General features: G+C 38.2%; 1 protein-coding gene across 1 annotated transcript in view; it reads right to left on the minus strand.

The window, feature by feature from the left end:
- Positions 1-1469: 1469 nt before the first annotated feature.
- Positions 1470-16667, minus strand: part of LOC131674764 (tyrosine-protein kinase Btk29A-like) — a gene marked incomplete at its 5' end in the record, with an annotated part of 38211 nt that continues 23013 nt past the window's right edge. The window contains one exon of the mRNA XM_058953595.1: positions 1470-2717. Within this exon, the coding sequence (XP_058809578.1) occupies positions 2680-2717 (38 nt within the window). The remainder of the gene's footprint in view (positions 2718-16667) is intronic.

Consider the following 16667-nt stretch of genomic DNA (forward strand, 5'->3'; position numbering starts at 1 on the left):
CGGCTGTGAATGATTGACGCAGCCTTCTGCCCTTCGCTCGAGAGCTTATTTCGGTTATCGGAGGCTCTTGGTATCGCCGCGCCCGTACACGCACGGGCACGAAGGAAACTCCTCCGGAGTACGCTAATTTCCAACAGAAACTGCTTGCCTGCGAGTCGCGTCGGGCCGAGCCACGCCGAGAGTGCAAAGTTACGTCTAAATATGCATAAGCAGTTGTAGTCGCGTCAAAGCACCAGAACTCAGTCATCATCTCCATCGCTCAGACTTGCGCGCCCATATAAGCCTTTAATCAGCGTGGCTGCAGATTGGAGTGCGCCGGTTAAGCCGCCAACAAATAACTCCGCGGCAAGAGCCACGTGTACCCACGAGCAAGCTGTGGGCCCGAGTGCTCTGTGTGCGCAACCGAATATAACTCTCGGCCGATGCTCTCTCGGTTCGAAAATGCGAGCTCGTGACTTAATCGACACGACAAGCGTTTATCGCGCCGGTGTACGTTTTGGATTATTCAGAGCTCCCTTTTCTTCCTAACTCCCAAGTTTATATACCTCGTGTTTGCCAACCATTAAGCTGGATAAGCGTATACCTTGTGACGTTTGAATAACAATTGCAGGTATGCTGCGTTTTGTCATTTTAAGCGCTTATTCTAGACTTAACTTAAGCGTACGTCAACTCGATCTTTAATGTTAACATTTACAGCGACGATTCGCAGCGAAGGGTGAATTTTCCGCCGACTGCATGCTACAAAAGTGGATTCGCTCAGTCATCTCTCGCGAATATATCACTCGTAGCGAAATAGAGCTGTTATCGCGCTTTGGAATTCCGCATTGAAGTAATTACTTTCTGAAAGTGCTGGAAAATCGTCGGCTGTCGGCGCGGTTCTCTCTTTGGTTACACGGCGCGAGAGGATAAAGCGATGCGACTGTACACGTAGAAAAATACTGCTTGATTTTCGAAGACTTTCATTTTACCACGATGCGTGGTTTCTTTCTTGACCCAGTTCTAAATCTCGGACGCTGCTCGATATCCGTTTTTTTTTCTCTCATGCCGATTGAACGCTGACGGATGTCGCACAGCCAAGGTAATAGAACGACGAAAGAAGGTTCAGTGGGTGTTTAGGCTTTATAATTTGGCGTAGCGGCGCGGCGAAGAACAAACTGCGTATGATCAAGATGGTCCTCTCTCGTAGATTTAAGAAGATAAAAAGAAAATCGTTACCCGACGCTTGTGCATGATGGTTGCCAGTGGCGGAATGTACAGCGTTAGTAGCCGCTGTTGCGACTTGCTTGAGCGCTGTCAGCACCATCATCTTGGCGGCTCAGCGCTTTATTATGTTTTGTTTCTTCGCCGTCTTCTTCCTCGTTATAAGCTTTTTTCGGGCTTTCTCCTTTTCTTCGTTGCGCTCTCTCTCTCTCTCTCTCTCTCTCTCTCTCTCTCTCTCTCTCTCTCTCTCTCTCTCTGTCTCGCACGTTGCACGTTAGCCGACCTCACCACTGCCGAGCGCGTGAAAGGCACTTGCTCCTCTTCTTTTTGCTCGGCTGTCACGGGCTCATTTCATCGCTCGCTCGACACACCTAACCTCGCTTTCTTTCTGTCCGTTTGAAAGAGAGCACGACGCGCGCACACACAAACACATTCCACCCACAGGTTCAAAAAGAATAATAGAAAAAAATACATATCCGTCGTCACAACACACGATAATAGATTTTACACGCAACACCAGTCGGAGGAGACATCGTAACGGTACAAGTTTCGCAACCTCGTATACGACGAGGACGCCTCGACGACGATAACTTTCTCGGCGTATCTCGCGCTTGCTTCAGTCTTTGAGACTAGACTGTTGCTGGCTCGGCCTTTCCCTCGGCGTTGAGCCGAGGCCCCTCGCCTCGCGAGCGAGGCACACAGCACGGCGGGCCCCTCTCCGTTCCTGCAACGCCACCATATATTAAATAAGAGAACGCCGCCACCACCGCCGATTCTCTCTCGCTCTGTCTGCGCCCGTGACGCTATCGCGCGTGCTGCGCTGCCGTTGCAGGTTTTACTCGCTTGGTATTACAGCGAGCTGCTGCCGCTGTCGCTGCTCCTGCTTGCCGTGATTGGCGAAACAGCGGTCAATTTATTGCATTCGGATTTAACTTCATCGATTGCGTGTCTCTTCGGCCCGACCATTCTATTATATTCATCGTTCACTTCCAAGAGGATTCCATCTTCGTTTTTACGGACTGCCGCGATGTTATTATTAGCTCGATGTGCGTGATGCATTATTTGTTAATCGTTCGCTTTCGCCGTCTCTGCTGCGTGGACGTTTTGCTGAGTAGTCGTGGTGGCTTTCGCGCTATTGTTGAAAGACTTGCAGCGGCGGCAGCGGTGGGTGCTGATTGAAACGGCAGCGCGCAGCGTTGGCGAAAGAACGAAAGATACATTGGGAAGAATTAAGGAATCAAAGTTGTTCCATTAAAAAAGTTTTGCTACGTTAATTAAATCCAACTGGCAGCTGCGCGCCGAGCCCTCTGCGCAGCGGAGCTAGTACCGTTGGAAACAATTTAAATAATTGAAACGCTTCCAAGTCTTTATAAATACGCGTGCGTACGAGCTACTCCGTTCTGATTGACGCGATTTTAATGCGAGGATGCACGCACGTGTGCCGGAAATTACTCGTATACTTACGTTAATGAAACACGATCAAAGGGAGCCCCGTGGCGTGATTTTGGTAAACTCACCTGTAACATAAAACACATGATATCGTGAGCCACGTTGATAATTAGAACAAATTTGCAATTTACAGTCAAAAGTTTGATGAGTTGTTTTTACGGGGCATAATAAGGAAAAGAAAATCGCTGCTTAATTGAGACGAGGTAATTGAGGAAGAGAGATTACTTCGGTCATTGTCGAAGATTTATCGCGACAAGAGAAAAAAAACAATTTTTCCCGCCAGAAAAGAATGTTACGTCAGATGGCGTCAAGTGAATAATGACAAGATAATCTATTGTAATTAATCGTTACGGAACGCTATAATAATCATTCGGCTCATTTGGTTAAGTTATGTCGTAATCCTTCGAAATATTAGATAAGACACATGCGCGAACGAAGTTTCGAATTCAATTGTCTCCTTCGGTATGATTACAATCAATAATCATTTCCGCGCGCATAAAAGTGAAGGAGAAACTCGAGATAGCTTGGCTCCGTTATAACTCAAGTGCTAGGAGATGATCATGTCCTCTTTAATGAATATCAAGTTCACAGCTAACTAACGCGTCGATAAATTGACCATCATCGGCTTACAGCTAAGTTGCACGGTACATACGGAGAAAGAAAAGCAACGATGCAAATGAGCGTCAATTGCCATAAGATCATTAACTGGAACTATCGCCGGTACGATTTGATAATATTAAATCGCCGTTAGCAATGAGCTGAGCTTCAATTCGCATATCTCTTGCCTGCGTGCACACGATACTACATTTTTTTAAATTTTGGATGTGCAATTATCGCACAGCTATAGACAGACAATTTCTCGTATGCACCAGTACCACCCATGAGCAAACGTAACAAATCAAGCTTAATTACAAACGCAGTGAATCCACCAGAGTGAGAGAGCGAGAGAGAGAGAGAGAGAGGTTCGCCGGGTTCGCCGTTGGCTCACGTCCAAAGCTGCTACTGCAGCTCAGGTGCGAGTCCGCAGTCAACACTAAAAAATCCTTCTATTTTATCGGCGCTGACATCCAACACTGCGCGACAAAATTCTTTTATGCATCGGTAAAATCGCTCTCTTTTCTCTTAAATACATTTTGTATTTCGGAGTATTGACAAATGAGTAGGAAACTCGCGTTAATTCCGTCGTTCACGGCTGTTTTATTTTTACTCTAAGAACTATGTAACGACTGCGGCAATCGAACAATCGATTAAGAAATAATGTAAATAGGGCGAATAGCTATAATCAAGCCAAGGTTTCGCTGCAGCTGCAGCAGCTGTACACCGAGCGATTAGAAAAGGTTTATGACCTAAGCGGCTTTATGAGTGTTAAATGGTACAAAAATGCAGTCATATAAAAGTAGTCGCGGATTCAAATGCAATCGCTTTACAGTGGTAAGTAGTCACACATGTTTCGGTCAGGCGTACACAGGAATAAAGATCTAAGGGTAGCTTAATATAGTTCAGAAAATTGATTCTTACGTGATATTGATTATGAAATTTCGAATCAGTATGATCAATGTATTAAAACTAAGCAAATAAAAAGTGATAGATTAAACAAAAACTTTTATTTCAAACTTTTGTTCTAAATTCTGTAACACTCTAATTCGCTCGATTCACGCACAGCCTGTTGCAGACATTTTTCAACCAAATCACTTTTGAGAGTACATTTATCTATTATTTTATATACTTTGATTGAAGCTATATTTATATTACGTGCAGATATAATGAACTATTTTTTATTGACCAAAAAAACAATAGTCAATATTTTAACATGTTTTTTGCTTTGAAATTGTGAAATGTAATATCCAAAAACTTAAACATTTTATATATAGCATTGTTATTTTCTGTAGCTATTAAAAAAATGTTGTGTCTCTCGAGAAGTTATTTAGATAATGATTACAGTCAGGAGTTGACGCGAAAAAAAAATTTATTCGAAAATAATGGTTCACATTGAATTAGATATAATAGTATCGATATTTTATATGTCCTTTAAATCAGATTGCCATTAATGTTGAAATGATTTAATCAAAAAGTAAAAACAATGAACTATGCGGTAAACCTTGTGCTTGAACATCTGACCTTGCAAAAATTGAAGGTTCAAGATGATGTGAATTTTCTTGATCGAAGGACAGGAGAAAGCTGCGGGAATAACATGGAGTTGTATAGTGAGGCACAAAAGCATACGCGGATGAGAGAGAGAGAGAGAGAGAGAGAGAGAGAGTTGGGAGCGCGTGGCTCTCTTGTCTGTGTCAACAACAGAGAATGAAGGAGAGATAACACCAAGACGTTGCACGATCCATTATCGTTGGCAAAAGGACTTCTCACATACTTCATGCACATACATCCACACACACATACACATACATCCACATACACACACACTCTCTTGGTTCAAGGAAATTCAGGCAAACGTAATCAGCGGCGCTTCTTCGCCAGAAGCTGCTGGTGCTACCACCCGGCAAACACCCTTCCGTCCAATGCCATTCCATCCTTTTTGCTTACGTGGGCGTGAACGCTTTTGACGCGCGCTCATAGCAGCAGTAGCAGCTTGAATAATGACGCGGTACTCTCAACGTTTCATTGGGTTAGAGAAATTGCAGTTGATAGTGTGCGAGCTATGCGGATTTTCAGACTTATACCCTTATATATACATACTATGATTTCGCGTGCTTGTATGTATACAAATAGCCAACCTTCCTCTTTCCTTCTCAAAAGAGCTGCTTGTGATTAATTATGTTAATTAACACGAACTCGTTTACAAGGTCGCAAAACCTATACGCACCTAAAAAAGTCATGTTTTGCATGTTATATCGTGGCTATTATAATAAATGTGTTAACTCGTTAGTTGATTATTTCTCGTATTATATTTGAAATCAGTATGTGAGTGACTTATAACTCGAGGGGATCGATACAATTATTACTGTATTAAGAGCCGCGGTCGAGAGCTGCAGGCGAGTAGGTACAGAGTACATGACTCTATACAATAATGTGGCAATTTCAGCTCCTTCGAAATCTCTCGATTGGTTTCCGCCTCTATATGCATGACACGCTGACGTTTCTATTAAGGGAATCGAAAGCGCTTAGCTTATCATCTTTCATTTTAATAAAAGTTTCAATTTATTTAATACAGTTTTGAGAAAGTTAATGTAATTAATAAATGAATAAGATTTGAACACGATCACATGTGATTTTCCTCCAGACTATCTTTTAATCTTAAATCTTGTCTGAGAAAAGTACCTGGTTATCTTAATGTGTGAGCATAATCACTTATTTGTCTTATCTGTCTTATTTGTATATAGGCAGATCAAGTAATAACCTCGAAGCTCTTTATAATATATCAATACACTATAATATAAAAAATAAACAAATATGTTTAACAGATTATGCAGCTTTTTAGTAGCTTAGTAGATAGGCAGATTTTTAGTAGCTTCTACTATTATTTGTTTACATATGAATTTTTACTATGAATAGATGCGAATGATGTCCAAGCAGGCAAAGTCAAAATATGAAGTGTAATCACCAATTTCCATTTTATAACTGTAAAAGTTATATAAAGTTATCAAACTATATGATCAGTCATGAAAGTTTGCAGTATATCTTTTATTATGTATTCGGGAATTTAAGCCTATAGTTTAGATATGTCTTATTAGATTTTCTTAATCGATAAGAACCAATAAACGAACAGAGGTACTTTTTTTAAATTAAGAAATCACATAAAAATATCTACTAATTACAACCGTGAACGTCTACCAAAGTATATTATTTACATCGCGAATGATATGATTATAGAAAATTACAATGTTTTTAAAACTTATATTACATTTTTTATTTTTTTTCAAGCTTTTGAACGATGGTTTTTCAACACAGAACTTCGGATGGTAAAACCTTTCTAATATTTAAAAATAACGTAACTGCATATTTATTTACCAATAACTAATTTATCGGCTATATCTCATATAAAATTAAGAGAATAAATTTAATACATCTTGAATTTTCGAATTTTCCATTTCGCAAATAAAAGTTTTGATTTATATTCGTGCAAACAGAATTAATTAAAACCAAATTAATTAATATAAAAACTCGTATCTAATATATTTTATATTAGGCAACTCCGAACTTTTGTTACTGCAACAAGTTTCACTAAATAGATAATACAACTACAAATAACATTGATTGTGCTAATAACTCAACTTACACTCTGGTGCTACAATATAGTTGTGACTGTAACCATGCAGCAAATATTATCGTTACTTTAGAGTTAATAGTACAACGGCCCTTCACTGTAAGGCAACTATACAATCTTGCAAATAAAAGTGGCAGCAATAATGTAGTTGTACTACTTTCTAAGAATGTACAGCGCAAGTAACACTGCGGCAGTCTATCTTGTATAATCATCTCGTTATACCTCTAAAAATTCTGAAGCTAAACTATTCTTTTTCAGTTTTCTCTCTAAGACTACATATTTACTAGGCTCTTATAAATATATTGACATAATTAAGGCTCAAATTTTCAAATATTTCAACACTTTTTTAGCATCATAAGCTTTTGAGCGTAAAGCAATTCATGCTTCCTAGTTTTGAAACAACTTGAACTATCGAGATTCAGAACAGCTCGAGCTTTCGTATAACTTTGCGTACGGAGCTTATAAATGCGTATTAAAGCTTCAAACATTTTCAACTATGAGAATTTTCAGATGGAACAATTTTACTAAATATTAACAAGTTTAACTAAAAATGACAATCGTTATCGAAAATGATTTAAATAGCTCAGAAAGCTCAGATGTCGCGAAAGCTAGGGTCACCTCCAACGATCGATTCTAGGCTATAGATTGTTAGAGATCGAACTTTAGCTTAAGCTTTTAAAGGGATCTATAATGTATCTCTATTGATTAAGCTTTTATTATAACATATGCGCAAAAGATATTTTATTAAAAAAAAATACTCATTGGAATTTTTTCGATGATTTCATATATAAACTCCGTCTTTCAAATACGATCGAGGATGTGATATATTAAATTTTTTATTTTATTATATAAATATTGAAATTTATTGAATTATACATTCAAATATATTTACTTGTATTTCATTCATTAAAAATATGCAACTTCCATATCTGAAGTTGTAGCAAATATTTCAGAGGTACAAACACCTGATAGAAGAAATTTAGTAGTTTACGTGTCAGGTGAAATCGATACACCACTTATAGATAAGTCAGCATCTACAGACGTTGAAAGAGCAGTCCGCCATACATATGTACGTACTCGTAAACATTATTATTAATACAATTTTACTGTTCATCTTATCTTATCGAATTTTTGAAATATAATAACGTTATATTATCTCCTCTTAGTTTCATTCATAGGCATGCCTAGGAGTATATATATTTACATTCCCACCTTTATCGTTCTAGTGGTTAACCTATCGTTTTTCCTAAAATTTTAGTAGTTGGAATTACGAGTAGTTGAACTTTTATCCACGGCAGAGCCACGCAGTGTTCTCGAAGACTCGTTTAGTGGACAGTAGCTAGATCGCAAGCCTCTACTCTCAGGATCTTCAAAATCATCCTTCGTAAATGTTTCTTTCGTAGAATCGGCACTCCAGATGGAATTTTTCTATTTCGGATCATCTGACACCACTATCTACATTCACTTTTTTGTTTCAATGAATGATTTCCGAATTTCGCAAATTTACACGATCCTTCTTTGCAAATCTCTCCCGATTTCTTTGGACTCATCACGATTGATTACAGCGTAATTAATTCAAGAACATTTCACGGTAAGAGCCTAAGCAACTTTGCTATGTTATTTTTGTAGTTACTCGGGATAAAGAGAAATTGCATTAAGTTAGTTGATTCGTGATTCTAATTGTTGCTCCAATTGTTCTACATTTAAAACTAGCTAAAATTCAACTTTGCTTGATTAAACTATCCTATTAACATATAAAAAGTAATTAGTAAAGAGGAATTACAGTATGCTATATATGTGACTCATGCTTGCAATAGATTTATGTTCCATACACGTTGCATAAAGTAAACTCATCTATCTGTATATAGCATTCAAACAAAAGCAATGTTCCAATTCATTTCGTCAAAAATCTGCATAAATCTTATACGCATTCGAGACACTTAGAATTCTATGAACATCTTATAGAATAAGTTCTCGATTGTCACATGTTAAGTCTATAAATCGAACTTACCGCTTTATTTTTTAGGCTTCCGATCTGCGATGAGAGAAATAAGAGATGATTTTCCTTTAGTAGGAATGGTAAAATATTTAATCAGTATTTATGCCTTCATTACCATTGCATATTCATAATATATCTCTTCTCATTGCATAAAAATTGTTAAATGTAACTCTGTGGTACAATTTTACCTTTTCAACGTTAACTTAAAATTACCAAACACGCGAATAAATGCGCTGCCTGGGGCACAAACGATGTTTACAAAATGGAAACTCACGAAAAAGAACCACCCGTTGCATCATGAATATAAATAATGTTCGAAGATACTCTTTAGTTCTAGTTATAGTTCTTTCCATGCACTGCATATACTCTTTTCGGCCTTTTAGAGTATTTCACTTATATATCGTAATGTGGAAGGTATTTTATTTTCCCCTTTTTCCCGACAAGTCTTCGAACTATTAAAGTAGTCTACAAGAATTTTTATACAATATAACTTAATTGAAGTGTATGCGCGCGCGCGCGCGTGTTATAGTTATTGTAACTTCAAGAACTACGTTCACGTGGAATGCTGCAGAGATACACTAGATACGTGTACGTATTAGTCTTGGTTCCCTATAATCATAAGTAAATAAATCTATCTCTCCCATCATTTTTTGAAATAGTACAAGAAGAGAAAGTTTTACGCGCATCATGACTAGACCTACAGTTTACCGAAACATCGAAATTACAGTAACAAACATATGAAAATTTTATTTCTGACAATTCTCACATGCCCGAGGATTGAACCTACAACTTCAGGCCTAGAAGCCTGAGTTCTTATTCACCGACCGACGTTATGTATACACTCGTCTAAATACATAAGGTTTTTTTGGGTTCATTACAGTTAACACGTACTAATTGAACGCGGCTTCGGCAAAAATAAAAAAGAAATCTTTTTTGAGATATGAAAAATATAAAAAATGATCATTCACAATATGGCCATATTATTTAATATTTTTCATATAGATTTAGTTCGAACAAAAATAATAATAACGATCAATATTCTACAGCTGAAACATTGAAATTGAAATAACATAAAAAGAAGCCAAATGGAAAATCGATCAAACGTGAAAAAGCGCCCACGCACATATAAAGGTAGCGCAATTGTCTGTCTGTGCACAAATTCCAGAGTGCTGCTGTTACTGCACTGCCGTAGATAAGGGCATTATCCTCCTGACTAAAAGTGTTGGACGTAATATATCTATTTTTCATAGCGAAAGCATCGAGAAACAAGCATTGCGCCAATGTATAGAGAGGACTAAGAGTTACCCTGTAATGATCAATAACTTGCTCTCTCTCTCTCTCTCTCTCTCTCTCTCTCTCTCTCTCTCTCTCTCTCTCTCTCTCTCTCTCTCTCTCTCTCTCTCTCTCTCTCTCTCTCTCTCTCTCTCTCTCTCTCTCTCTGGCGAGAGGTTCATTGTTTGCTTGCGTGCGCTCAATGATTTCAAATGAAAGGAGCGCCGCGAGCCACCTGCAGCGGCAACTATTATACAGACAGCCTATACATTAACGAGAGAGAAAAAGAGACAGACGGGCTTACGCAAAGTGCTGCTGCTACCTCTCTCTCTCTCTCTCTCTCTCTCTCTCTCTCTCTCTCTCTCTTGTTTTATCGAATCGAGGATGCATTTATTGCAATTAAAGCGCACGTTCACTCTCTCCATTCAATTCGTAATGAAGCGAGCAGGCGTTTCGCGCGCTTGGAGCTTGCCTTCTATTTAACCCTTGACTCCTTTTCAAAACCTTCCTTTATCTCTAACTCTCGTTTTTTCTTCGTCTTCCTTTTACTTTTTGTCAGCTTTGCGGGATATTTTTGTTTTACGCGCGCGCTACTGCAGTGCGGGTTTACTCCGAGATCCAGGCTATGAATGACGCTTAAATGCAATTACAGGTTCAATGGGCTTCCATAGTTTAACTGAATATCATGGAAATTTAAATTATTTCATTTACTCTCTTGAACGAGCTTCTCGTTTTGTGGCGAGAAAAAAATAGCACACGACGCTTTCCGTTCAGTTAGAGATACAAAATTTTGTAATTGCGATGGAGTGGACCATTTCATTTGTTATTTGATAACGAAGTGCTTTATCGAATAGGTCATGTTTAACATTCTTTTTTATTTTTATTCGAAAATTGATAAAAGTGAATATTGTGGTTTCTTTTATTTGCAATATATATTGGACTGTTCCATTTGAATTTTTTATTCTCTTTGCTTTATTTTTTTTCGGCGTTTTGAAAATGGTTTGAGTATTAGTTAAAGACAGGAGGAAATTGAATTATTTCGTATATTCTGCAATGTGTATTTTTCAAAATGACATTATCTAATTTTTCAATATCAGGCAAGTTACGGTAAGTGCAGGAAAAATAATTCGCAAAGTTTGGCGACAGGGATAATAATAATAAAATAAGACTACCAGCCTCGAGCATTCATATCAAGCGTACAACTAAATACTAATATATTAATATAAGTGCAAAGATAATCCCAAGTAGAAGCAACGTTTTTTGGACAATGAGCGTAAAACTAGGCGCAATCCTCTTATATGCACCGGCGGCTTTAATGACGCACGCATTCCATACGGAAAACTCTCGCGTTCATGGTCACACACGCGCGTAGCTTGGGGAAATCTCAAAATGGAATTTTCTAAGAGAGTAGCGGAAGAGAGAGCAAAGTGCATAAACGGATTACGGCCGAGACCAGCCAGTGCTTATCGCAAGAGTGGCATAATAACCTCTATATATAAAAACAACATCAACTGTGCTGTTTCACCAAATGGAACCGCTTTTCAAGCTAAATGGTGGTACTGTAAGCGAAATGATGGCACTCTTTGTAACAGTATACTCTCTCTCTCTCTCTCTCTCTCTCTCTCGTTCTCTTTTGCGATTCGACAGACGCAGCACCGTAGCTGCACCGACCTCATATTCTTTTCTCTTTCTACATCCTTTGTCAGATTTTCTTCCGCGACGTTTTCTCTTTGATGATTAGTTACCGTGACAAAAGTTTCAATGTATGTGACTCAAATATTCATTCCTCTACCAACTCGCTCGCGTCCTTTCTCCCTTCCTCTCTCTTCTGAAATTGAATAGTGAATAATTGAATTTCAACCAATCGGGAAACTCGTATCCCCCTTTTTTTTCATTCAGTCTGCAGGAGTTAAAAAAAACTCGATATTGGAAAAATTTTGCCAGCTCTTTGTCAATAGAATTAGAAAAAAAAGATCTTGAAATTTGAACATTTCTGATCATTTCTTTTCTAACACCGAACTGGCAATGACAATCTCCATATTGCAAACTCACGCGGCAAACAAAAAATTTCAATTATTCATTGGCAGTCGTCGCGTGCACTGCTAGCGCCTGAGCTTCGTGCTCCATCATCTCGTCGGCATACAGCGTCACAGTAGCTTTCTTAATACTACGCTTTACGCGATATGCTGAGTTTTATATTACAAAGAACCTAATAGACAAACACCTGTGACAATTACTTTCTTTGGAAAAGTCTGCAATAGATAAGCAATGTATGTTTCGGACCACCTGAGGGAAGTCCACGTCGTAACGCATGCGCAGATATAAGTATGTTTCAGATAACCTGCGGAGGGTCTATTGTGGCAGCCGGGAGGACACTCTTTCCTGGCCCATGTGGCTGGCATCAAATAAAGTGCAATAACTCATTGTTATTGCTCTATCACGTCTAATATGATTAAGTAGTTTGATTTGTTTTCTCTGTCTGCTACTACTACGGCATTAAACATTCAATGTTCGTCAAATTATTTACAATTTTTCAGAAGTAGCAGGATTCCCTAACGATGTAACGATATCAACATTCAAGTCATCTCTTGATCTCGTAAGAATAAGTTCATGTTTCATATTAACAACAATTTTTCTATAATCTTTAGTGAATCGCAATAGCATACTCAGAGAAATAGTTACATCAAAGTAACCTGTTTCATTTATTGTCGATACATCCTCTTTATCTGTTGTCCAGTCAGCATTTTTAGAAATGGAACTTTGAATTGGAGTGAGCAAAAGCCAATTTTTTATGAGGATCGTTAAGCCGACATTTTTGGCTTTATCTATTTTAATAGCATTTATCTCATAACGTATTTAAGCAAATAACTGACAGAGAGCATTGTTGACCAATTTAGTATTTTCTAATAAAGCAGTGTCAATTTTTTTAGTTCATCATTATGACACCTGAATAAATGTTTCGAATTTTTACGATTTTGTTGTTATAGACAGCACACTAATATGCACAATATTTTCTTCCATGGTTTTGACGTCTTTAAGTCTTAGGCTTTCAAGAACTGAATTTTCTGACGTGTGAGCGTTGTGGTAGTTCGTTATGATTTTTACATGTACTCGCACTGTGATAACTTCTTCTCAAAAGTTAATCTAGGAGTGATATAATAATATGCCAAGTTCATACACAGCCATACAGGTTATACGGAAATTCTCGAAAACATCAACTAATAGTAGTACATTTGTTTTCAGATAAAAATCAGAATATTGACCTAAAACTTTAATTTAAAAAGTATTTCAAACGCTTCGAATATTCATTAAGAGCAGCTAAAGCCAAATTTGCGAGCTTTTTCTATCTAATAAAATTACCTACGTCAGCGATTTATGATTGATAAGATAATAAGTTTTCCATAAGTCTTTCACAGTTTGTTTAAAGTATAAAATTGTCGCTAAGGTACTTTGTAACATATATTGAGAAAGGAAGAAAAATTTAACTAAAGTCACTAGTTGTCTCTACAAACGAACTACGAGTAGGAGTTACGAATGGTCTACACTACAAAACTAACACTGCTATAGATTGACTTCGTAGACTGTGCTGTTTCACCAAATGGAACCGCTTTTCAAGCTAAATGGTGGTACTGTAAGCGAAATGATGGCACTCTTTGTAACAGTATTGGTGCTGAGAGCGAAGGAAGAGATAGCTTATGCAGAAAAAATAGAAAGGTAATTTTAGCGATACTTAACTGGTGTTCACATCGGTATTGATGCTGTGAGTTATGAAAGGGATAGTTTTATATGAAAAAAAGGGTAGGCGGTTATAGTAATATCTAACTGAAGAATTGAAAAAAATATATATTGAATTCCATCATTCTTATATTCTCATTTCTGATCGAGCTATTGTACTGTTCATACCCAACTGCAAGCATAAGTGTTCAAAATGGATTATGTATTAGATATTCAAGGCTTTCAATTTCCGAAAAATCGCTTTGTTTGTAAAGAACTAGCTTGTTTAGCATTAGGTAGTGATTCTAATCTAAATATTCTTGCTTTAAACCTCAGTATCATCTATATGTAAATAAATAGGATCAGGTATATCAGCATGGTATATTATGGAGACCGGATGTAATACCACATGAAAATTTATCAGAAATTTTACGCAATCGTTTACCAAATTCCAGAAATATTGATGTAAATGAAAAGAGGAGAAACAATGGTTTCAAAATATACTCTCTGAAAAGTAAGTTTTAATAATGTATAATCGAACATTGAATCTACTTGGATAATTATTAATTATATTTTTCATTTAGAGAAAAATTTGAGATCTTCAAAGTGACATGGCGACACGTTAATGGAATTATTTAATGCAGTAAGCCCGTCATATAGTTGCGTGCATAAATAAAATCAGTTTCCACACTGTGCTAAAATGACCTAAAATTTAAAGTTTTTTAGCTCCGTCTATAATAGGCGTAGAATAAGTCGCGGGGGTTCATTTTAAAGAATAAAGTAACACCTTTCATATTCTATTGGTTTTTTTAAATTGAAAATCCCAATTTTTACGTTAAAAAAAACTGAACTATTAGTTTTTCATTTTTTACCCCTTGTAAATAAACACCTTCTAACATTTGAACGAGTAAGTCATTTATTAAAAAATTAGGTGGAATAAATGTGCATTTGTCTCCTCTTTAAAATGAGTGCAACAGGGTCCACTTTTATAGAGCTAATAAAAAGTTACGTTTATGTTGGTTAAAAAAATCACTTTTTTTCAAGTTTGATTATTTTCGCACATATGCACTGTGGAAAAAAACTCCACAGAGAAAACATTTTTGCTTTTGCATGTAGAATAAATATTTAGCATATATGTAGTTTGACGGACGCTCTATCAACCTCTATAGAGACCTACAGACACCCTAGCAATCGTATCCCCTCCACCGCGAGAGCTGACGGACGCTCCCGCTCGGTTGGTATAGGGGAACGCATATTTAATACTATAGCTTCTCGCTTGTTTGAACTATAGTAATAACACGATCAAATCTCTATTAACACGTTTAATTAAACAATACTTACCTAGGTTAAATAAATAATAATTTTATTAAAGGAAGACGCCGATCTTGTTGGTCAGGGGGAGAGACCACGTGGGCCAGGAGAGTCTCCCGACTGCCGTAGTAGACCTCCCACAGGTGGTCTGAAACACACTTACATCTGCGCATGCGTCACCGCGTGGACCCCCTGCAGTTGGTCCGAAACATATATCGCTTATCGGCTGTATGCTATAGAGAACCATTGCACAGCTTTATCGCATGGCGTGATGTACAAGCATCGTGATTTATTAGTTATGTTTGCTTGCACAGCCATAAAAACATATAGCAGTTGTGCCTTGGCACTAGCCCTGCGTCCGCATAGATGCCGTTACGCATTGCCTCGTGTGCATACACTTCAAAGCGTTTCCGCGTACTGCAGTCTAAGAAAGTCGCGTGAGTTTAGCGCTGATGTAATGCCCCGAGCTCACGAGGGACTCACTTACTCTCTTTGCAGCGCAGCGGGCGTCAAGTTGACTTAACGGGCCTTATGTGCGTGCTTTTATCAATTTTTACAGGAGAGCCCGCCGGCGAGTTATCGGCGACGGTTATTCGCCGCATTCCGTCGCGATTAAACTTCATGAATATATATTCGCATGTGTAGCCGAGCTCACCACGAAAACGACGCGCACGAGGTATTTCCGGTGTATTTTTCTTAGCTGGCAAAACAATTTCGCGCGCGTTGTTGCTAAGCGTGAAAATAAAACGAGGATCGCGGCGGCTTGGAAAGGGCGGATTTTTCGGTGAACGAAAACAGAAAGAAAAAACAGAAAACGTCCACAGAAGTGACTTTCACGGATCATCGGCGACTACGTAAGGGTTCGCGGCAGGCGAGTTGTGCCGAAAGGCGAACGGCCAACGAGTTTCGTTTCGTTTTAAACGACAAATATTTGCGCTACCAGCCGGTAAGATTGGATTTTTGCCCGGCACGCGCGCTTGTTAAACTCGCACGCCTGACAGCTAGCAATTTTAGCGAGCTCGGTAAATATTCTTGCTCGAGTCCCTGTACCTCCTCTCGCAAGAGGTGGACCAAACGACTTTGCCTGCTGGCTCGTGCTATGATCATGTTGGTCAAAGTTGCGACCATTTTGACGCTTCAAATTAACATGAAACCCACGAGACCGTACGCGTGTAGACGGCCATTTCCAGCGCGAATTGGTTTGGCATACATGCTTTTCATTTTACTTAATTTATATGCGCGCTGGACCGCAATTGCATTTAATATGAAGAATGTAATTCTGTAAATGTCTATCATTCAGCTGAAATTAAAGCCGTGCGCGTTAGTTTGCGTGTCTAAGCGAGTGGGAATTGCAGTGCAGTTTGTAAATCTTTCAACAATGATCTAATTTTTCATAAAAATACTAAGTAAACTTCATAAAAAAGGGCCACTTGTACGTTTGCTGCCGGCGCAAAGAGTAACCATTGCTCGAAAGCGAGACACGTACGTCATTATGTTATG

The sequence above is a fragment of the Phymastichus coffea genome, unplaced genomic scaffold (assembly GCF_024137745.1).
Source record: "Phymastichus coffea isolate CEN01 unplaced genomic scaffold, Cenicafe_Pcof_1.1 PCOF00298, whole genome shotgun sequence".
NCBI lineage: Eukaryota > Metazoa > Arthropoda > Insecta > Hymenoptera > Eulophidae > Phymastichus > Phymastichus coffea.